This window comes from Hemicordylus capensis, chromosome 4 (assembly GCF_027244095.1).
Source record: "Hemicordylus capensis ecotype Gifberg chromosome 4, rHemCap1.1.pri, whole genome shotgun sequence".
Lineage (NCBI taxonomy): Eukaryota > Metazoa > Chordata > Lepidosauria > Squamata > Cordylidae > Hemicordylus > Hemicordylus capensis.
This window is the reverse complement of record NC_069660.1, coordinates 101,669,126-101,692,932: the sequence shown is the minus strand read 5'-3', so window position 1 is coordinate 101,692,932 and position 23,807 is coordinate 101,669,126. Positions and strand designations below refer to the sequence as shown.

At 42.7% G+C, this 23,807-nt stretch overlaps 1 protein-coding gene across 12 annotated transcripts in view; it reads right to left on the bottom strand.

Moving 5' to 3' along the window:
- Positions 1–23,807, bottom strand: part of PATJ (PATJ crumbs cell polarity complex component) — a 260,848-nt gene that overhangs the window by 236,317 nt on the left and 724 nt on the right. For 6 of the 12 annotated variants that reach the window (XM_053243239.1, XM_053243238.1, XM_053243236.1 and 3 more), the window contains exons 2-7: positions 20,175–20,335; positions 10,050–10,105; positions 9,797–9,963; positions 7,418–7,612; positions 5,842–5,981; positions 5,205–5,397 (exon numbers count right to left, since the gene is read on the bottom strand). In XM_053243239.1, coding sequence (XP_053099214.1) covers positions 5,205–5,397; positions 5,842–5,981; positions 7,418–7,612; positions 9,797–9,963; positions 10,050–10,071 — 717 coding nt within the window. In that variant the 5' untranslated portion in view covers positions 10,072–10,105; positions 20,175–20,335. Of the gene's footprint in view, positions 1–5,204; positions 5,398–5,841; positions 5,982–7,417; positions 7,613–9,796; positions 9,964–10,049; positions 10,106–13,798; positions 13,852–18,185; positions 18,343–20,174; positions 20,336–23,543; positions 23,643–23,807 lie in introns of those variants that run through there. The other 6 variants (XM_053243232.1, XM_053243231.1, XM_053243229.1 and 3 more) reach the window with 6 other exon arrangements.

The following is a 23,807-nucleotide window of genomic DNA, read 5'->3' as shown; positions in this document are numbered from 1 at the left end:
CATCAGCAACAACCATGGGAGGGATGCTGTGCTGGTGTTTAGAAAGGGACAGTTGCTCTTCCCCTGCTAAATATAAAAGAATCACCACTTTAAAGGGGCCTCTTTTACCTGAGCCTCTTTGATCCATTAGAAGGAGCAGTAATTACTTTGAGGCACACATAAGAACAGCCCTGCTGAATCAGGCCCAAGGCCCATCTAGTCCACCATCCTGTTTCACAAGCAGCCCACCAGCTGCCACCAGTGCAAACTGGTTCAACGTTGAACCAATTCAGTTTGAAGGTTCGGGGTTGAGCCGAATCTCCCTGGTTCGGCTCAACTGCGGACCGAATCCACCCACCCCCCGTTCAGGGGGTTTGCAAGCCTTTTTAAATTTTTATTTATTTTTTTACTTAACCACTCTGGGAGGCTTCTCTGAGGCCGGCGGGGGGGGGGGGGTCCATGGAGTTTCCTCTCCCTCCGCCAGCCTTCGTGCATTCTTCAGCCCATTCAGGGCCTTTCTCCTCTCGCGGTGGCCATTTTGGAGGCAGCCATTCATGCACACTGGACCCCTGCGTGGATGGGTCATGACCCACAGGCAGAGCTGAGGACATGCCCTCTCTCTCTTGCAGTTAATCCCCTGCAACTGGTATTCAGAGGCATCCTGTCCGAGTCTGGAAGTGGCCTATAGCTCAAACTAGTAGCTGTTGAAAGCCCTCTCCTCCATGAAGTTATCCAAACCCTTCTTAAAGCCATCCAGGTTGTTGGCTGTCACCACATTTTGTGGCAGAGAATTCCACAAGTTGATTATGCATTCTGTGAAAAAGTACTTCCTCTTGTTGGCCCTAAATTTCTTGGCAATCAATTTCATGGGATGATCCCTGGTTCTAGTGTTATGTGAGAGGAAGAAAAACCAACTTTTGTTCACACAATGCATGATTGTATAGACCTCTATCATGTCTCCCCTCAGATGTCTTTTTTTCTCAACTAAAAAGCCCCTGGTGTTGTAGCCTTGCCTTATAAGGAAGGTGATCTAGGCCCCTGATCAACTTGGTTGCCCTCTTCTGCACCTTTTCCATACAAAAAAGACAAAGCCATAATGAATGCAGTGTCTTAAAGCACCCACTTTTGAGGGGTGGGGGCCTTAAAGTGGACATTAAGCTAGTGCTGGTGCACAGATAGAGTTTACAGAGCTTGTTCTCCGTCAGTCTCTATAGATAAGATGGATTCTGTCTGTGCACCTGTACTTGGTTAGCATGGATCATTATTATTATTTTACATATTTTTATACTACCCAAAACTTACATCTCTGGGCGGTTTACAAATCATAGGGGAGGGTTGATTTATTTATTTATCTGACATTTTATATCCCGCCCAAAACTTATGTGTCTGGTCAGCTCACAATAAAATACAAAATTACAACAAAATAAAGGATGAAACCGAAATAATTTAAAATTTAAAACAATGTTTAAAACTATCAAAACAATATCTAATTAAAAGCCTGGGTGAACAAATATGTCTTGACTGCCTTTTTAAAAGTTGTCAGAGATGGGGAGGCTCCTATTTCGGCAGGGAGCGCATTCCAGAGGGTCAGGGCAGCATAATCATTTATGCTTATGTTGTCACTGATGGGAGAATGGTTGGAGATTGGCCAGCTGCCCATTTCTGAAGCGTTTCTGTCTTTGCTCTCCTTCCTTTTAGTTTAGGATTTCTCAGTCTGCCAAAAGCTGCTCTTTCCTCCAGTTTCGTAACCAAAGCTGATGTAGTAATGCAGCTTCTGCTTTCTCAGTTCACGGGCCCATGAACTGAGAGAGCAGAAGCTGCATTAATGCATCAGCTTTGGTTACGAAACTGGAGGAAAGAGCAGCTTTTGGCAGACTGAGAAATCCTAAAAGGAAGGATTTTCACAGAGGAGAAAAAATGGGAATACTTTTGGGATGAAACAGAAGAATCTAGCTGCAAAATTGGTGGGAGGCTTGACATCAGTGATACTGGAGCATTCAGGACAAAAAATTGAAGGAGAAATGATTTTAATTAGCCCCTATTTCAGCTTTGCACTCTGTCAAGTCAAATTTGCTCTAGCACATTGTTTTCAACCACTAGGAAGGCTTCACACCTTGTTATAAGCAACAGCTCTCCCACTTGTCTCCACAGTTAATATTCAAGAGAATAGCAAGAATATTTAATTCCATACAATTAACCTGTGGAACTCTCTGCTATGGGATGTGGTGATGGCCACCAGCTTAGATGGCTTTAAAAAGGGACAGGCAAATTCATAGAGGACAGGTCTATCAGGCTACTAGTCTTGATGAATATGGACTACCTCCAGGCTCAAAGGTAGGATGTCTCTAAATACCTAATGCAGGGGAACAACAGCAGAGAGAGAGAGCATGCCCTCATCTTTTTCCTCTGGGCTTTCCAGTGGTGTCTGGTGGGCCACTGTATGAAACAGGATGCTTGACAAGATGGACCTTGGACTGATTCAGCAGAGCTGTTCTTATATGTAATTTCTGAATATGAAGGTACCATTTAGCTATCATGACTGACAGAAGAGATTCTATGGACAAAATTGGGGAGGAAGAGGTATGAGGAATTTGGGGTGATATAACCAGGAAGTAGCCTAGTGTTGGGCAAGGGAAAGAGATGTAGCACCTCCACCTTTTAGAGGCATCAGTCAGCACAATCACTGTTTTCAGGTAACATTTGTTCATTCTTTTTCTGTTTACTCTAGTATGATATGTATGGAGATAAAAATATTTTTAAAAATCAAGTTTTACTGAAGCATGTATATTTTTCAGGTCTTTTTCCTGCAAAAAGCAGCATGAAAGTAAACAAAACTGGGGGTGATAAGCAAACTCAGCTATTCCCTCTGTAATATTACAACCCACATTGAAACACACATGTTCAAGTCTTTGGTGACAAGAAGACATACAAGCACAATCAAAGTCCCCCTGACCACAAGACTCAGTCAATCTTATGGGAAGTTTAAAAACCCTCTGTAGGGAAATTTTTGTATTTTATTTTGTCGATATATTCAGCACAGATTCTTTGATGAAAAGGCAGTTAAAAATTTAATTCTTTCAACTTCTCAGAGTAATAACCAATATTGATTATCCACTAAAATCTTCAAGTTTCACATAATCATAAAAAGAAAAGCATCTAATTTAAGACTTCTATCAAGAAGATTTCCTTCAAAGCTATCTACATAACAAATTAACTTCACGATTACAAGTTTAATAATCAAAACTGATGAAGCCATCAGATTCCATATTTTAGAAGCTCCTCAACCCTTTAAGAAAATGTTGATAGAATAGGCTGGTCAGCAGTGAAGCCTATTAATGTATGACAGCAAGCAACAAAAAACAATGGCCAACATCCCAAGTAACTGTGCAACCCTCAGGGATAAGAACAGCCCTCCTGGATCAGGCCTATCCAACCCACAGGCAAGAGCTGAGGGCATGCCCTCTCTCCTGCTGTTGCTCCCCTGCAACTGGTATTTAGAAGTATCCTGCCTGAGGCTTGAGATGGCCTATAGATTTCAGACTAGTAGACATTGATAGACCTGTCCTCCATGAAGTTATCCAAACCCTTCTTAAAGCCATCCAGGCTGTTGACTGTCACCACATCTTATGGCAGAGCATTCCATAGGTTGATTATGTGTGGTGTGAAGAAGTTCTTCCATTTGTCGGTCCTAAATTTCTTGGCAATCAGTTTCACAGAAGGACCCCTGTTACTAGTGTTATCAGACAGAGAGAAATTTATCTTTCTATCAGCTTTCTCTACACCATGCATGATGTATTTCTGAAAGGCATAAAGCACTTTCAGAGGCAGGGAAGATCAACAAAAAAATGCCCTCCCACTGTGGAAGTGGAGGAACCTCTGGCTGTGAGGATGCAACTGCATTCTCACTACCTTCATCAGGATGTCAGCCACTGTAACTAATTTTGTAAATCAGGCAATATATGTTTCAAAGTAATATATGGATCTGGGTTCATTTTCCATGTTCATTTTAAGTTAAGATATAGTGAAGTAATAAGCTTTAGTTAAGATTAGTCCTTTAACACTGCTTAGATGCTAGGAAAAAGTTCAAGGAAGCTGCACAATAAGGCCTCCTTTGGCTAAATGCTCAATTGCTTCTTACTGGCTTCATCTAGGCATACCAGGCCAACTGGAGGATCCAAAAAATATAAGTGTACAAGGTTCATAAGTAGTAGGAAATACTCCTTGAAAGCCTAAGGCTAGCAGCCTGTAAGCAATGCACAAACTCATTAATCTCAAATAAAGATTTGGATTGCTCATCAGATCGGGCCACATCTCTTATAGAATTTCTAAACACAGAGACTTTTTAAACAACGAGTAGGAGCCAGACACCTATAAACTGTGAAGCAGACTTCCCCAAGAAGGGCACAGGCAGCTACAAGAAGAAGTCTTCCTCCTCTCTAGAAAACCTTCCCTAGTGTTTGCCTTCATTGTACCATCCACAATATATGGCACTACGCATACCTCCCATTTTATTCTTATTTTTGCTTCCCAAACATATCCCTATATCCATCCAGGATAAATATGAATGCATTTGTGAAACTGCAGATTTACTATTAACTCAGCAAGTTACTATCATGTTTATTTATAACACAATGGATTACTTTTAAAAGGGTTTGACAATTTTTCTTTGGATCCAGGAGACAGACAATGGACACTTGACAAAATTAATGGACATGGTGAGGGACATTGTGGAGTGGGAGGGTAAATGAGCTTATCTTCATTCCCTTTAGAGGTAACATACTTAGAACAGCCTGAAACAAATAATTTTTTAATTAAACAATCTCTAAATATCATAGTTAAATTTCTAGATGCCACAGCTCCCTGGCACTTGGATTTGTCAAACCCCGACTTAAAAGCAAGAGCTGCCTAAGATTACAGATGTAAATATGGTCAGTTGTTTCATTCATTCTATCCACTCTAGTCATCCCATTCATTCCCTATCCATTCTAGGCAGCTCCCATGATTAGAACAGGTATTGTAAGGTCGTTTCCAAAATATTGCACTTAATTCATCCATCTGGGAATATCTTTTCATTGCATTTACAGTTTGATGTACTTATCGGTGCAGAAAATACAACATTAATTATACAGGGTTAAATGACACTGTGCAATATGTCCAACAAACACTCTGCAATGTGTTTCAACTCTTACAATTCAAAACCTGGTTCTGACAAAACTGTAACATACCACTTCAGGTGAACTGATGTCACTAAAGGCAGATGATATTCTGCTTCTTTGGGTTGCTTCCCTGGCAACAACCAAATGTAAGGAACCCGTGGACTGCTGGAGCAGTTCAATTGCCTGCTGATGAGAAATGTTCTGATCCAATGGGGTATGATTAATGGCTAGGATCTGGTCATTTTCCTTTAATCTTTGATCCCTTCAATAAAACATAAACACTGTTTTAAAAAGTACTGCAACAATCTCATGACAAGTTTTCAAGGAAATAAATGGAACAAACGAGACTCCAGGTGTGACAGGTTTTCAAGGAAATAAATGGAACAAACGAACTCCAGGTGTGAGAGGGAGGGGAAGGTTGTCTTCTCTTGCATGCAGGGTTGCCTGGTGCAGTGAACTGGAATCACTTGTTCATATCTCACCACAGCAGTGAGGTTTTCCTTCTAATACACTGTGGAATCCAGACCGTATCAGCTGATCTGGAGGAAGCTACTGTGATCGTCTCTTACAACAAGCAGCCCTGCAATTTTATGGCTTCATTATTTTCATTATTTGGCAATTCCAACAGAATTACATTGAAGAAAGCTTTAATCTCGTAGTTGGTGATATTTTCACAAGCCTTGAGGATATAAACCAAAAACCTCACCTGGCTGCTATGCTTCCTGGTTGAACTTCCTTAACAAAGATGCCAACTTCTCCAACACTTTGGTTTTTAATGGCAACCACACTAAATCCAAGGTCTCTATTATATGGCTTCTCTATAGCTATGTTTTCTATTTGCCTTCCCTAAAAAAGAAAAGCATCAATATTGCAAATAAGCTGTTTCTGTTCTCTTGAAATACAGTTGTAAGCAATTAGTTTCCCTCTTCCCACAATAAAGGTCACACAAGAGCAGAACTTGTACTTAACATAAAGTGAAAATCATCAAATATCATGTTCTTTTAAAAGTTGCAAGTTTCATTTACATTATGATTATGTACAGTGTGCCTACTCCCACTCTTACAGCAAAACATTACACACACATCCCTACCTAACAGAGGGCCTGAATCCAGCCTAGCACCATACTGGTGCAACAGTGCTGACATCCATACTAACACGGTAGCATCAATTTTTGTCACTCTCCCCTACCCTCTCAAGCCCACTGACTTTCCTGAAAGTATATCCCCAAGCGTTATATGAGCAAGCTTCAGAAGGATGGGGAGGTCAGCACAAATAATCCCTCACATAACAGTAGTCTGGATATCAACACCATTGTAGTGGTGCATCTTGATGTCAGTCAGTGTCTTTACCCATACACAGAGTACCATCTATCCAAAGGAGAAAGAGGTGGGGAGATTATCTAATTGCGTGCTGGCAACTGGACAAACCAAAAAACAATTTGTAAAATCCTGGTAGCCTCAGTGGCCACTAACCTCACTGACAAATTGGAGAAGGAGGAAGAGGAGGGTTTGAGGTAGGGAACATCAGTCGTGGCTTCAGAATCAATGCAGTTTTATTTATATTTCAGTACTCTGCAGTTTATTTATATTGTTCACTTGTAGTGCTATTTTTTTGTTTGTTTGGTGGTATTCTGTGTTTTAGTACAGTAAGTCTCCTGAGAGCTCAGTTGTCATTTGGACACAGTTATGTACCAAACTGTCAGAAATGCAAACACATACCAACTTCTTCCAGTAAGTGTTTAGAAATGACATAGGCAATGTTTGTCACGATTAAGTCAACTTTTCTCCATTGCTCCACCCCCATCACACATACATATTTGACACTACATAGCCTTTGACACTATTTAGCCGAGCTGGTGTGATGACATGAAATGTTCCTTCAACAAAACAAGGTTCCAGCAATGGAAGGCTCATAGTCCAGACCTATAGGAGCATGAGCTGCATGAGGGAAAGCTAAGGACTAAAGAGTTAGAGGCGGCCCCAAAAGATAGGGAACCTAAACAGCAGAGACTTAGTTTTACATATAATTTAACTATCCATCTAATATGTTGGAGAATAATGTGAATAGCACGCAAAAGTTCTAGATGAATTCAGTATTTGGTAAGAACCTACCCAGCTTAGAATACGATATTCCATTATTTAACACTTTACGACTCATTACCAATAGAAATGTACTCCCATATTTTGCTATAGAAGCGTAAAATTAAGCTTAGCATCCAGAGAAATCTGACATTAAGGAAAGAAAAATGTATCTTCAGTGCACTGGTGGTTCTGTGCCTTTACCTTTGCCATCCTTTGGATTACTGAATTAAACTCATCCACTCCAAGTTTTGAAATCAGAGGAGGCATCTTATTGTTACTGTTATAAGTCACATAAAGATTTCCATTAGCAAGAGGATGGTGGTCAGCATCAAACACCAACAAACCTCTCCTAGTAAAGTCAAAATCCACTGAACGATCTGGAGGCATGTATATGAGCTGTGGACAGCAAGGCAATGCATTCACATAGAATTGGATTATTATGCAAGAAACATAAAATATCAATGAGTACATATGTTTCAGCCAGCAATGCAAAAGTTGTATTTTGAGATTTGCCATTACTTTCTAGAATACCCTTATAAATCAGCTGGTAGCAACAACTCGGTATACTGAGAGTTTGTCATTTATCTCAGGAGTAGCCACATGTGTAAATGATAAACAAGAGCAATACTAGGTAGAGCAGAAAGGGAATCCTGTTCTTGACTTAAAATGTACACATGCCATCTTTAAAATAATAAAAAGATCTACTTGTGCTCCTTTTTATAGTTTCCTCTCTGTGTCTCGGTTGTTTTATACTCTTTCCTGTACTGAGCCTTATATACACAACACAGAATAAAAGACGGCATATCAGAATATCTTCTTGGCCTATATCCTTAACTTCTTCTACTTAAAGGTTGTTTAGTCAAATCAAGTATTATACAGTAGATTGGCCTGAATTAGTACTGCACATAGACAAAGAGAAAGCAATTGTGAGAAAGGAAAGACAATGACTAGATCAGCTAAGATTATCAGCAACCTTTCCTTTTCAAAGGCAAAATGTTGGACAATCTTAAAATAGATTATCCTTGTACAACAAAAATAAGTCTCAACATGGATTCACCAGCCAGCTATCATTATTTGAACCCATGAAGCTGCCTTATACTAAAGTAAAACCACTGGCCCATCTGGCTCAGTATTGTCTACATTGACTTGCTGAGACTCCTCAAGATTTCAGATGGGTCTTTCCAAGTCCTACCTGGAGTAGTTAGGGTTAAAGCAAGGACCAGCCTCTCTCTTTTGAGCAAGTCAGTAAAGCAAATAGTTATTTCTAAGATCAGGTACACCTGGATAGGTTTCCAAGACTTATGCCATTTTATGATCCTAGTCTTTGTGATCCTCCTGGCTGAAAATGAGAGCTTGTCTTGTGGTAGAAAGCATGACTTATCACCTTAGTTAAGCAGGGTCCACCCCGCTTGCATATGAAAGAGAGACTAGAAGTGTGAGCACTGTAAGATATTCCCCTTAGGGGATGAAGCCACTCTGGGAAGAGCATCTAGGTTCCAAGTTCCTTCCCTGGCACCTCCAAGATCGGGCTGAGAGAAATTCCTGCCTGCAACCTTGGAGAAGCCACTGCCAGTCTGTGCAGACCAGGGATTCTCAATGCTGGGTCCCCAGATGTTATTGGACTTCAACTTCCATAATACCCAGACAAAGGCCAATGGGCCTGGGGATTATGGAAGTTGAAGTCCAATAACATCTGGGGACCCAACATTGAGAATCCCTGGTGCAGACAATACTGAGCGAGAGGGACCTATGGTCTGACTCAGTACAAGACAGCTTCCTATGTTTGGAGACTGACAAGAGAAATTATACAATATTTGATATTGTGCATCATGCGTGTCAGTGACATTTGATACTGTAACTGGGTTAAAGTTTAATAGTGCATATTTCAACAACACTTTTTACTTTCCAAAACAACAGGTTAGGGTAGGATATAAATCTAAACAAATAAAGGTTTCATGCCACTTAGTAATTAAAACCAAGAGCACACCATTCCAGCAAGATAGCATATTCAGCCGTCACAGAGATCCGGCTAGAATGCAATACATTGAAATGTCTTTTAACAAGTTATATGAAAGTCACTGCAAATTAGGTCCAGTTTTCACAGCCACTCCTGCCACAACAAAGTTTGATTTTTAATCAGATGAAGCATCATCATCTAAATGCCTTTTCATATGAAAATGGGGATAAATCACTTTGTCTTGACTTGCCATTTCAGAAACAGTTATGACTTTTGGTTCCTAAGTAGGTGTCAGCTGACAATATTGTTAATAAGCTAAAGCATTCTGCTGACATCAAGGCAGGGCAACTCCATGTTAGATTTAAACAATAGGCAACATGTATTTAACTCAAACTCTGTAGCTTGGATTCTACTGTTAGATCACTGTATAACACAAGTTGCAATAATCCATGACATCTGAGGATAACTAAAGTCACCAAGGGACAATGATCACAGGATGACAAGAGATGAGAACTTGCCCCAACTGACATAGTGTGCAAAGCACTACTGCCAACAATAAATCACACTATATCCCTCAAATACAGCTACTAGCACACACAAAAACTCTTTGTTTTGTGACTTACTTGTTCCTTCAGCTGCTTGATTGAATGCTGAAGAGTTAGCATCTGATTGAATAAGGGATTCTTGAGTGTATTGTATAAAAAAGCCAGGTTATCACTCTGTGATGTGTCTCCTCTCTCAAGCAATTTCACTTGTAGACGCTCCAGAATCCGCAACACCTGCTGCTTATCTGTTGGACCCCACCAAACATCACACATTAAAAAAATAAATAAATCTGCTTAATAATGGATTAATTAAACAAAGGACCACACCAACCTGCTGACGGGTTTTCTGGCATCTTGGCTTATCAGTGCCGCATCAATCAAAATAATCTGCATTTTAAAATAAATAGTGCAGGTTAGGATTAGCTTTTCAATGAGTTATTTGAGAAACACAAATGACAACCACACACACACACAAACCCAATATCTATTTTTTTCTAAATCGACATAATCCCATAATTAAGATATTTGTGGTGGGCATGATAAAGAGAAAGGATGATTGTCTAAAGGCAGATTGCAATCTGTGTCTTCAGGAATAAGATGCATATAGCTTCCTTGGCCCATGCAAAAGGAGGTTCCCACTTGAAAAAAACCCCAACAATATTTTCCAAATACATTACAGCTCTGATTGAACAATGCTGCATTAAAGAATTATTCTTTTGCCCATCTCAACTGTATTTTGCTACCCATGGACATAAAGGGGATAAAATAAGTTCAAAGCAACACGCAACCCTCAAAATGTTTATTGTTATTTCAACTCACATTTGGTATTTAAACTTTTAAATAGAGATGTATTATTTTTTATATTTAAATTTATTTTTGTACTTTTAATTGTGTATTCTTTTAATTACACTCTAAACAGCTTCAGTATTATTTTAAAGCAAATTAAACAAATAAACAAACACCACAAACACACACACACACAGACACACACACACAGACAGTGGTCTGGGTCAGACATCATGTGGATCCTCAGTTTATTTAAAGTAATGTAGGTTACTTTTAACATATGAATGCATGCCATGGTACTAACCATGGTTTGTTTATGTCCATCCAACCAAAATCTCAACCCTGGTTTTGAAGTTGGCTTGTGTGCCCAGGTTAAGGTTATCCTCTGTTACATTTGAATTCACCCTCAGACCAAGCTATAGTTTGTTTCTTTGACTCCTCCATCCAAGGGTTGCTACTCATGGAGAACTTAGCCGAGAAACCACGAGAAGCAGCCACTTTAGGCCTCAGGCATCTTGCACTGTTGCCAGCTGAAACCCCCCCTTAGTTTGCCTAGCAACTGCTTAGATAATCTCTAAATTCTTTGCCTAGAAACAAAGTTGCTGAAAGGATTCACTTTTCCTTTTAAATCCAGCGGTTTTAGCAAAGACAATTAAAAGAGCACTACTCAACAAGGGTATGCAAAAATCACCCTGCTATGATTTTTCACTCATCAATCAAGTATTCTGCTAATTTGCATTTGGAGCAACCCCCATTTTAAACTCATCCTGTCTCTCAGTTCATCTTCCCACAGAGCAGGATCTAGTCCGGGTCTGTCAAATCTGCCATCAACTTTCTCTAGCAGAAGCTTGCTGTCACAGCTACAATAAAGAGAGTATAGCTGCACCCAGTCTTTCTTTCCCTTATGTCTTGTATTCTGTCCTTTACTAATAAGAATGGAGCTGAAAAGAATGGAGCATCCACAGAAAAATTTCCTCTGTTCCCCCTTCAACTCTCCCTTTTCCATGTGACCTTTCAGTCTGTCTCCCCTTTGCTCAGGTATACAGTCACCATCAGTTTGCCTGCATTCCATCTGCTAAAAAAGGTTCTCGTTTGCTTCTCTCTTCCTGCCATTTCAATCTAGGTCCTTCCTCAGCCTGCCCAGATGTTAATCCTGTCCTTCCATTACTTCACTCCTGCTTCTGGCTCCTTTCCTGGGACTCTCCTTGCCTGCTCAAATTACTTGCTCATGTAACCCCCTTGCTTCCTAGTCTTTCAGTAAGCATTACCATTGCTGTCATGGAGTGGGTAGGAAATGGTTAACCATGCTCCATCAGTGTCTGTGGACTGAGGAAGGGATTGATAGTACCCAGATTGATTCAGGGTAGGGAAGCCCCTCCCTCTTCCTGGTCTGCAGAGGCCGCATCCCAGCAAGCCCCATAACACTTGTGTTGCCAGACTGTGGGCAAGGCATCAGGATGTATCCAGGGCAGCAGCCATAGGCCACGATCTTCAAAGGGGTGTGCTGAGTGTGATCATGCCCTTTTGGAATGGTCCGCCAGCCCTCAGGCATTTAAATCCCATGCCAAGCAAGCCCTTCTTCCAACAGCGATTGCACCACCGCCATCATAAAAGCCCTACAACAAAACAGTCTTGCACAAGCACAATTTCTGCCGGTGGGGGGGGGGGAGGGATACAGAGGGGCAATATTTTTCTGTTACTCGGGAAAGGGAAGGGAACATGACAACAACTTCCTAGGAGGAAATATGTATATGCGGAATGGCAAAGGATCCCGGGGTCTGGCCTGCTGTGATCAAGGATGCTCTTGTGATGGCTCACCCCAGCAAAGAAGTCCATGGAGACCAAATCACACTCCTGACCCCGTGGTGGCTTGCCACCGGGAGACTAGCACCCTCATGAGAGGGCCAGTCTAGTGGGAAGGACCGTAGGCTCCCCAGCCTTCAGTCTTCCGTTGGTCTGCACGCTCATGCGTTGAGCTATACAAAAAAAAGGGGGACCCATGGGCCCGCTATTCCCTCTGGTTAATGACAGAACTTTTGCGTTGCGACCCCCTTCTCTCCCTGGAAGCCTTTCACTCACCCAATGGATATTTTGACACTCCATGTGTCCAGGCATAGCTGGGTGAACAGTCTGGGGAAACACCAGGTCTGGGGACAGATCTTTACCCTCATTCAAATTTCCCAGGTTAGGACTGGTGTTGCGCCATATGCAGATCTGCCGCCATGGGAAATCACAGGAGAGGGGAGCTCCAGTTGTCTGTGACCCCAGTTAGAGTGGGGCTGCCATTCCGGGCAAAAATAAAGATGGACATGTTCAAATGAGCAGGCAGGCTGACAGAGGGCATGCTTTGACTGTCTCTTTGCGGCAGTCATCAAGACAGGAAGAAGTGTTGCTGGGGTACCCTGTTCCTGTGACTTGCTTGTATAAAGCAACCAGGCTGGGTGGCATCTGCCATCTGGCCCACATGCATGTCTCCATGGCCTGACACTCTTATGAGAGAGCAGTCCTGGAAAGAAGGGATGTCATCACACATTATTAGAGATTCTGCCCAGCAACCCGTCCCCACAGACGGATCTTTTCATGAGTTGTGAAGGGGTATCGCCATGGCCTTACACTCTCATAAGTGATCAGTCACTGGAGGCAATACTGATCCTGCTGCCCAGACCTTCTCATGAATAAGCCTACAGACCGCACATGTTTCCCCAAGGGAAAGGGCCCCCTTCCCCAACATCTTTGTGCAAAAAATAGTGCAGAGCCATTCAAGAATTCCCAGTTGGGGCTGCCCTTTCAACCCGACCCTGGGTATGACCGCCCTGCCATATGTTCCCATACCAGCAATCTAATGCAGTTGCCCTGTTTATGTTGCCACCGCAACTTGCATGTGCTTGTGAACATACATCTTGATCACTTCATTTCTGGAGAGCTAAGCACATAATGCCTGACTTGCCACCCCATCCCCTTTCTCTCCTGACTGGTGGGGGTGGGGGTGCGAGTGGGGGCGGACAAGGGCATGTCCCCATGTGACTTTCCCATTTGACATGGTTTGAAGCTTGAGATGGGACATCCAGGTGTCCCTATTAGAACATAAGAACAGCCCTGCTGGATCAGGCCCAAGGCCCATCTATTCCAGCATCCTGTTTCACATAGTGGCCCACCAGATGCCTCAGGGGAGCCCACAGGAGATGGGTTAGGTGGGACAAGTGCTTGGAGAGGCTGCCAGCCAGAAGCGGGCACAATCCTGGCTTACACTGCTATTTTTGTCATCTTCATTTATTTAAACAATTTATATCTTACCTTTTTAAAATTAAAGATATCCAAGGTAGTATGCATTTTGTTTTTTATGCAACCTAAGTAGGATAACATGCACAAAACAAGATATCATGCTGCTTTTTCTGCTCATTGAATTATGATGTAACATAAAAATATTCAATTTTAGCTAATAACAGATTTCATCTGATGCCAACACATTAATATTGGTACCAGGCAGGTTTGCTTAGAAAGAGTATTCCACAGTAGGGGTGCCACAACAGAGAAGACCCTGTTCCAGCAACTAGCTACTTAATTCCAGACAGTGGACTTCCAGAACAGATCCTCAGCTGATGACCTTAATAGATGTATGTTCATATGCAGGGGTCCACAAATTTAGGATTAACTCACTAGCCTGCCATTATTTTTGGTCACCACCAGTTCCCTCTCTTCCCTCAGACCCTTTTCTGACACACAGGCAGAATGCTTAAGAGAGAAGTGAGACTTCTCTCATTTGCTTTGGAATATGAAGAGGACATGAAACAGTGGGAACCCTCTCCTACTGCTCAAAAGGGATACCTGCTGTTTCTTACTCTGGAGAGGAGATCTGCATGGCGCTGGGTGTCCTGCTTGCCAGAGGCACTGGCAGCTTGGCAAGAGAATTTGTAGATGCCTGTTCTTAGGGGAGAAGCTGGTCCTTCTAAGACATTGATCCCAAGCCACTATAGGTCAAAACCGGCACCCGGAAACAAACCAGAAGACAATGCATATCTTTCAACCTAAGCAGGGCAAAGAGGAAACCCTCCCAGAAGCACTGGACCAATGTGAAGCAAGTGTGACCCAAAGACTTTGGGTGTGTGAGGCGAGATGTCAAATACCACTTTGCTCCACACCCAGTTCTCTGCAGGCTCTAAAGGAGATGCTGGCTGCCAGCATCCTTTTCTACTCATCATGCAACCCTTCAAAATGTTCAGGGGGTCATATAAGGAGCTCTTATATGACCCCCTGAAAACCCTTTCAAAATGTTCAAGGGGTCATATAAGGAGCTCTCAGCCCCCAATTCAATCTTTGTTGGTTTTAATGTGGCACAGGGCAAGGAGACCTGGCAGCCTTTTCTTATTATCCCATGCCTCTTTCAATGTCTGTAAAAGTTAGATTCAACTTTGAATCAACCTTAGATTCCTTGAAGTCAAGTCCGCAATGGTTGGCTCCAACCCAGCAGACTTTGAAAAGGGATGCAGGACAAGGAGAAGGTGCTGCCCACAACCTCTTCTTTGTCACTACCACTACAGCAACTGGCATCACTATGAGCCCTTTTGAGACAGGGAACCATTTTCTTCCACTTTTTACTATGTAAAGCACTTTGAGGACTTTTGTTGTTGATGATGATGATGATGATGATGATGAAGAAAAGTGATACATACATATTTAAATTATTAACAACATTTCCATTCAGCACTGGCCGAATACCATCTCATTTGCTAACTATACATCAGTCTTATTTTGGATTGATTTTTAGGTTATTAGCTGACATCCAGCTCATTACTGACTCCAAGCAGCTGTTTTTAGGACATCCAACACCACATCTGGATTAAATGAAAACTGAATGTCATCAGCATACCAATGACACCTCACTCCAAATCCTCAAATAACACCCAATGGTTTCATGTAGCTATTACAGCACAGGGGACAAGGCAGAATCCTGCAACACCTCATATCATAAACACCATGAGGCAGAGCCGTAGTTCTTCAAAAATCACTCCCCTGCCAGGTCAAAGGGAAACCACCAGTGTGTGGTGCTCATAACCCCGATGCCCTAGATCATATCAAACCCTTTACAATTGTGAACACTTATCACAAAAGCTTGTCTTCAGAAAGCACTGTAAATCACACCTTCGCATGCACTTCAAAAAATCTGTACTTGCAAAATAAGTGTGTGTACGGAACTCAAAAAATCTGTACTTGCAAAATAAGTGTGTGTACGGAACTCATGGTACATAGCAAATTAGAATTAACATTGAAAGATAATTCATGCACTGGAAACACCACATCAACCATCTTATTCAAGTACAAATTTGATTTTGTCAGCCATCTTATTCAGGCATCCACAAATCCACTTGCCAGCTTTCCTGTGGTAAGTGCCCCAGCCCTCTGGCAGGCAGGATGCCCGGCACCTCACAGATCTTCTTCCCGGAGGTCTCATTTCCATTACTATTTTTGAGAAGGCAAGAAGCAACAGGAATCCTTTCTTACTAGTAGAGGAAAGCTCCCACTGTTTCTTATACAACAATACAATACAATAAATATTTATATACCGCTTTTCAACCAAAGTTCCCAAAGCAGTTTACATATAGAAATAAATTAATTAATTAAATGGCTCCCTGTCCTCAAAGGGCTCACAGTCTAAAAAGAAACATAAGAAAGACACCAGAAACAGCCACTGCAGGGATGCTGTGCTGGGGTTGGATAGGGCTAGTTGCTCTCCCCCTGCTAAATAAAGAGAATCACCACTTTTAAAAGGTGCCTCTTTGCTCAGTTAGCAGGTTACCATCTGCATATCCCAATACAAATGACATAAGACCTACTTCTCTCCTAAGCCCTCTGCCTATGTGCCAGAGAAGGATATGAGGGAAGACAGGAGATTGGTGGCAGCCATAAATAATGCCTGGCTAGTAGACTAAGCCTAGATCCTTGTAGATCCTTGATCCTATTCAAATACAAACTGGATTTGTGCTTCAGCAGCTCCTCTGAAGTGACATTGATACCACACCTTAAACTGATAATGGCTACAGCTGATTCAAGGCCCACTTGCCTAGTGCCCTCAGTGGTTACAAACTCTCTTGGCTGAAAAATCTGCACCACCCCTGTCTTCTCCTGCCCTTCCCATCTGCAAATGCAAGCTTTTTCTTCTATTAATGGATGAGGAAGTTTGGAAGACATGACAACTGGGTGACTTGGTTGGCTGAGGAACTCTGCCAACTCTTGTCATCTCGTCGGATGGGCTCAGATTATGGTGGAAAATAAGCCAATACATGGATAAGGAATGTACCTGGAAAGCCACCCTCATAGTTGGACAGCAGGGCAGCAGCAAATATTACAGTAGTTTGGTTCTCTTAGTGAATTTTCTAGAGGTAACAGAGGTGCCTGTACACATTATTGGACTCTGAAGCATTCAGAGCACTATTGTCACTCTTCTAAGACTATTTTTCCACTTGATAAAGATTAACATCGAAACAGAGGTTGTTTCAATGGAATTGTGGATTCGAGGACTTGCTTATAATGGACTATATCACTCTCCACACAATAGACTTTACAAATTCTTCAATGCTATATATTTAGTTTCATCTATGTGATTTCCTATTATCTGTGTTTTATCTTAGGTTGAGAATATCTTTGATTATAAAATTATACTGGACCAAGTTGTCACATGCTCTTTATTGTATGGTTTATGCATCATATGGTGGAGATCTTATCGTTTCTTGTTTGCTTGGTTTAAGAGATCCCAGTACACATTATTTATCTTTTGGGTGTTTGGGGGAATTTTTTAGCAACGACACAATGCACGTATCAGAATAGATGCACTGCATGTTAAAAAACAAACCAAAGATGGTACTTGTCACCACAGCTACAACAAACACTCTGCCACCCCTCCAGCCAGTTAAGTCCTCATTAGGGCTTGAAGGGTCCACCAAGGCCCCTGGATCAAGGGCTCCTTGAAACTAGCCCAGATACTATATCATATCCAATAATCCACAGATTAACAACGCAGGTAAGGAAAGGAAAGGAGATAATTCAAGACATTTGTTTTTCCTCATAGAGAGGCATGTCAATAAAACCATGTTAAGTCATTAGCTTATTAAAAATATCACCTCACTTCTTGTGTCATGGCCAACCAATCCCACACTCTAGCTATGGACCATTTCACAACACATTCTTTTCTAGACAGCCCTACTGAGATCTTTTCCATCACGCCACCCAGAAAGAGAGAGGGATGGTGAGCAAGCAGGGGCCCAAGGCTGCTTCATTAACTTTCTCACTTGCTCATCTGAGCTCTGAACAGGCAGAGGGGGGGGGAGAATGTGTGTGTACACACACCTCTCTCTGCACTGCACCAGACAGAGAAGGGGTGAGAGGATAAAGTGACTACTTGCTCTGGGCATGGCCCAAAACTTCCTACCACAGTGCCCTGAGAGATGCAGGAAGAGTAGCTGCCTCCTCCCACTTGCTTGCATTCTCCCTCTGGGCAGAGCAGCACTTGGGATGAGATACAGCAGTGCTGCCCATGAAACTGCCACTTCCATGCCCATTTCAGCAAGCAAGGATGAGGAATATGCCCTATGCCCAATGAGTCTGGGTTGAGGAAATGTCACTGCTACAGATGGCAACATGGCATAGAGGAAAGGACCCTTATGTACCTAAGAGGGCCCAAACCTACAAAGGATCATCCTCTGAAGTGAAGGCTGTTGCTGCTGCTGCTGCTGCTCCTCCTCCTCCTCCTCCTGCTTCTCTCTCTCTCCCTCTCTGAAGTCCAGTTCTGCCCAATCCGCACAAGAGAAAGAGGATGGACATGTATGCAGAAGCTGTAGCTATGCCTGCAAGGACCAGCAGCACTTATGACATTGTTGCATGTACTGAGCACAAAGGGCACATGCCCCCAACATTTGGCTGGGTTCCCCAACCTCATGCCTCCCACCCCCTGCTGACCCAATGACCACTGATCTTGTTTGCGCAAAGCAAGAGATGGGGTAGTGTAGTGCACTCCAGACAGGAATTTAAAATACTGACCCAGCAGCTATACCCAGCAACCAGCTCCTCAGCTTCTGAGCATCCTCCTCCTCTCCTTCCATGCACTTGTTGTAATGGAAAAGGGAAGAGATGGCACTGAGAGCCTTCTCCTCATTTTTCTTCCACTCCCTGTACTTTCCCTTTTCATCTGTTCACAAAGGGCAGCAGAAGGCAGATGTAGGGGATGGGGGCTGGATCTTTCAACATGCAGGGCTTTGGGCCTTGGGCCAAGCAGCAACCTAGCTCCTGGGCTCAATGGAGGGGATGGCAGGTGGCCTTCCATGGCTCAGTGGAGAAGACAGTGAGGTCAACCCAGGAGAAAAAGTAATCATCCTCCTAAAGTTATTTTAATATTCTCAAAAACCTGTTGTTGTTTTTAAAGAAGAAGACGAAGAAGAAAAAGAATGGTTGAGGGGTGAGACACTGATTCACAGTACCCCCTCCCTAAATTTCAGATGGTGACAAAGCTGCCACAAAAAATGGTTGCAAAGAGGAGCAAACTTTGAAAATAAAGCAAATAGTGTGGCCAGGGAACCAGCCTTACTTTATTTATTTATCTATCATATTTTGATACTGCCCCAATCCCACATCTCTGGGTGGTTTGCAACACAGCAAACAAACAGAAAAAGTTAAAACATTAGTTAAAATAAGTGACAACCAAAACTGTTGTCTTCGTAGGATCCTATTGACACCAAAACATACCAGATATAACAGGTGATTAACGGCTTCAAAAATGGGACATGATAAGTGTTGCATTCCTTTAGAGAGCATGATAAGGTTTAATTATTGGGGGGGGGCTGTAAGCCTGCGGCCACGTGTTTTTGTTTTTTAAGTACCTAGCAACATCCCTGGCAGGGATCAGGGCCTGTGAGCTTTCCTGGGGTGCTGCTGCACCCTCAGCAACTGATCATTATTATTATTTCGATTTCTACACCGCCCTTCCAAAGATAGCTCAGGGCGGTTTACAAAGAGAAATAACAAACAAATAAGATGGCTCCCTGTCCCCAAAGGGCTCACATTCTAAAACGAAACATAAGATAGACATCAGCAACAGTCACTGGAAGTACTATGCTGGGGGTGGATAGGGCCAGTTACTCTCGAGCCAAGTTGCACGATAGGCCCAAATAGTGTGGCTCAACTCAAGCATATTCTGTCACCACTTCTACGTCACACCTTCTAAAGCTGTGCACTGCTTCGAGTTGGACTTTAAAGAGGACAACTCCCAAAACAAGCCATCTTAGAACTAGGGACATGCATGGTCAGAAGCGATCCAAGGTTAGATTAAGGAAGCCCAACAGGCAAGAAAATATGTAGTTCGAATTAGTATTCCCGTCGAAACTTCCATCCTAATTTTGACTATGCGGAAAGAAAAAACAACCCAAGGACTGGGCGCTAACACTACAAGAGGTTTAAACCGGAGATCAGGGCTTTTTAAGCATAAAGCCCTGCTCCCCAGCCCAAAACGCTACAAGTTTCCCGAAGTGTTTTTGATCAAACTTAAAACATCCAGGAAGTAAGCAGCAAGCAGCACGCAAAATGTCCTGCTGGTTTATGCTGGCTGCCTCTCTCCCCCTACAGGGGAACTGTAAATTACAGGGATCGAGGAGAGGGTCGCCTCTTTCTCTGGACACCCTCTTACCTGGCCCGCGGAGGGAGGAGAGATCTGCTACAGCCACCTCTTTCGGTTCCTCACTTCTTACCTGGGCGGAAGCGAGAGTTTAGATTTTGACCGCACCTCACCTGCAACACAGGAAGCCGGCAGCAAGGGGGAGCCGCCGCACGGTACCGAAGGACACAAATCTAGAGAGAGAGAATAAGGAACGTTTGCACTGGTTGACTTCCGCGACGTGTAGAGATGTGTTTGCTTTGACTCCAGGCAGGGCCCCGATTCTGAAAGCACTCATCCATCCCTCACGTGACTTTCCTGGGGCGGGGGCGGCGGACTTTCAATATCGAGGTTGCAGGATTGCAGTCAACGAAGCAGACAGACAGTAACAAGATCAAGGAATTGTGAAACAAACAGTAAGAGATAAGGTAGACTCATCTCAAGCAACGATGAGAAAAGAGAGGAATGAGTCAAGGGAGAGGTGCAAATAGTCCATTCATTCCGACAAGTGCATTCCCGAGGGGTGTGTGGAAATCTGGTTGGTGACCTAGCTTTGTTTATGAAACCAGAAGCATGTCCAACCCAAAACATTGAGAATTCATGAGTCAGATTTATTTTTAATCCTTGTGTACTTTTTTGTGGGGGGTGGGGGACAGAAAATACATTTTGGGTGTTCACTTAGTGCTGTCAGGTCTTGATATTTCCAGTTTTTAAAACGCTTCCAAGGTAACTTATAAAATACAGAATTTTTAATGAACAAAGAAAAAAGAATTGCTGCCAGATTTTCACATGACTCCAGGAAATCATAATACATTGTGAAACTTGTTCATACAGTTATTAGAATCTCAGCTAACTGTTTGTTTTAACTACAATCATAATTCTAAAACATTTCAAAGTAGCAATCATGTTAGTCTGTTGCAGCAAAAACAACACATACCTTGAAGACTAACTTGTTTATTTATATCTTATGTAAACTGCTTTGGGAACTTTTGTTGAAAAGTGGTATATACGGTAAATATTCTTGATTAGTCTTATTATTACATTACTTTTGTGGGTCAAAGCTCATTTCATCAAGGATGTGAAATATTAACCTTAGTTGGCAAATGCACACACAGCCGCACACTGTTACAAACAGATGCATTGTGTATTACTGCATATGTAAATACAGAATACTAATAGAATTGGAAGAAATCTTGGAGATCTTGTAGTACAACTCCCTGCTTCATTCAACTTAATATTGTTGGTTTGGGCCCAATGTTTGAGCCTATCAAGATATTTTTTAATCTTGCTTTTGTCTTAGCTATCAACACAGGTAACAGAGTAAAAGATTCACCAGATTTGGTGAGACCCGTTTCCAGCTAGTAATCAACTGAAAAAGCAAGATGAATAGTGTGTGCATTTGCCAACTAAGGTTAATATTTCACATCCTTGATGAAATGAGCTTTGACCCACAAAAGTAATGTAATAATAAGACTAATCAAGAATATTTACCGTATATACCACTTTTCAACAAAAGTTCCCAAAGCAGTTTACATAAGATATAAATAAACAAGTTAGTCTTCAAGGTATGTCTTCAAGGTATACAAACACTTGAAGTGTGTGGTTATTTTCTATAATAAGCTAGCCATTCTGACTCTCTGTTGAGACCAAGTCTGGCAGTCTCAAATCTACAAATGAATTTCAGCTCAGCAGCTTCACACTGGAGTCCCCCTATGAAACTTTTTTTGTTAAAGCACAGAGCCATTTTAGTCTGTTACAGATTGTTCAGAAAGACTGAGTAAACATGTGTCTCTAGAATGTCCAAGAAACATTGAGCAAACAAATGTAGGTTTGGCTCTTACTGGTTCCTGGGTTTTACCATTGCTGATGTTTGATTTTTGCCTATTAATCCTCTTGCATAAAGAAAGTTTGGTTTGGTATATGTAAATAGCAGAACATTGCTGTCACATGATGGTATACATATTATCTTGGAAAGTGTGCAGTAAACAAGCTATTGATGGTTATGTGGTGAATGTTGTTGGGTTCCATGATAATGTTGCTTACATAGATACTAAACAGGAATGCAGCAATAACTGTGGAACAGGTCAAAAACCCTGGCTTACTAGTGTTGTCAGCTTTTAAAACCAGCCATGTTCCTGTGCTTTTAAGAGCAGCTTAACCTGCAAACATAAGTTGGTTCTAAAGCTTAAGTTATATCCACTCTGTAAAAAGCTTCATTTGCAGATTTATGCAGGTCAAAATGTCATTAGGCACAGACCAGGCCAATTCAGGGCAACTGTTGGTGATTTCACTGTTAGAGAGCTTGGGAGGGGAGATTTCTTTGCTCCAGCTACAGCAGAAGTGCACAAGTGAGCACTGCTAATTAATATTGTCTGGAGAAAGGGAATTAAAGTTCCAAATAAAGTAGTTTATTTAGGAAATCCATCAGGGTGATATATTAAGACCTACATGCCTCACTGCTAGCTACATACAGGATGTAAGGAAGGGAGAAGAAAGAAGTCTCTATCTCAGGTGAGAGAATGAAACCTGAGACTATCAGTCTAACAAAGGGAGATCAGAGTCGAGAAAGCAAGAGGAGGAATGCCCTATCTCTACCCCATTGACCCTAGTGGTCAATAGGGTTTCTGGTGCTAAGAGTCAATGACATCAGGAGCTGCATCTCCAACATTCACAGGGGATCACATAGTATTTTCTCTGTAGTGGCGTTTCAGTAAATGCCTTCTGTGCTCAAATCCATTTCAAACAGTGGTGTAGCTACCAGTGTTCAAAGATATCCTGTGAACACAGGCCCCCTCCTCTGCTACTGGCACCACCTCTGGCCTCCTCCTTCCTCCGCTGTTGTGCCCGGATCTTGTAGGGAGTGAGTAGATGGACTGTTTCCTCTCTTGTAAAGGTAAAGTTATGCCATTGAGTCAGAGTCGACTCCTGCGACCACAGAACCATGTGGCTTTCTTTGGTAGAATACAGCAGGGGTTTACCATTGCCATCTCCCGCGCAGTATGAGATGATGCCTTTCAGCATCTTCCTATATAACTGCTGCCCAATATAGGTGTTTCCCATAGTCTACTAGCAGAGGGAGGCCAGCGATGTCAGACGCAGGCAGTTAGTCACGCCCCCCACGTCTGACATCAGACACAGAGGCCTGGTCTAGCTCTCTCCACGATTGATGTCAGACACGGGGCGGGGGCATGTTGAGGCCGCAAGGTGTGGCCCCTGAGGGGTGGCAGCCCGGGTTCTTTAAACCCGGTCATCCAAGGGTGGCTACGCCCTTGTCTGGGGAGACATACCAGCAGGGATTTGAACCAGCAACCTCTTGCTCCCTAGGCAAGTTACTTCCTCACTGCGCCATTAGGTGGCTTCTTCTCTTGTAGGACAGAGGAAACAGCACATCTACCTGCTTACCCACAAGAGCCAGCTGGGAGGATGCCAAGGTGCAATTGCACCCTCCATTTCCCATCCGGCTTGGGTGCTGGCAGGAAGCCAGATGGCTCCCTTCTTTCCGTTGGAATGAGGAAAGGGGCCCTCCAGCCGCTTACTGCTGTGCGAGCTGGGTCATAATCGGTGGCAGTGGCGAGGCTGGGAGGAGCCTTCGCAGGTTCGCTCCTCCAGTACCCACCCATTCCTGTTTCGTTCAAGGTGCATGCTCAGACCAATTAATACATATTA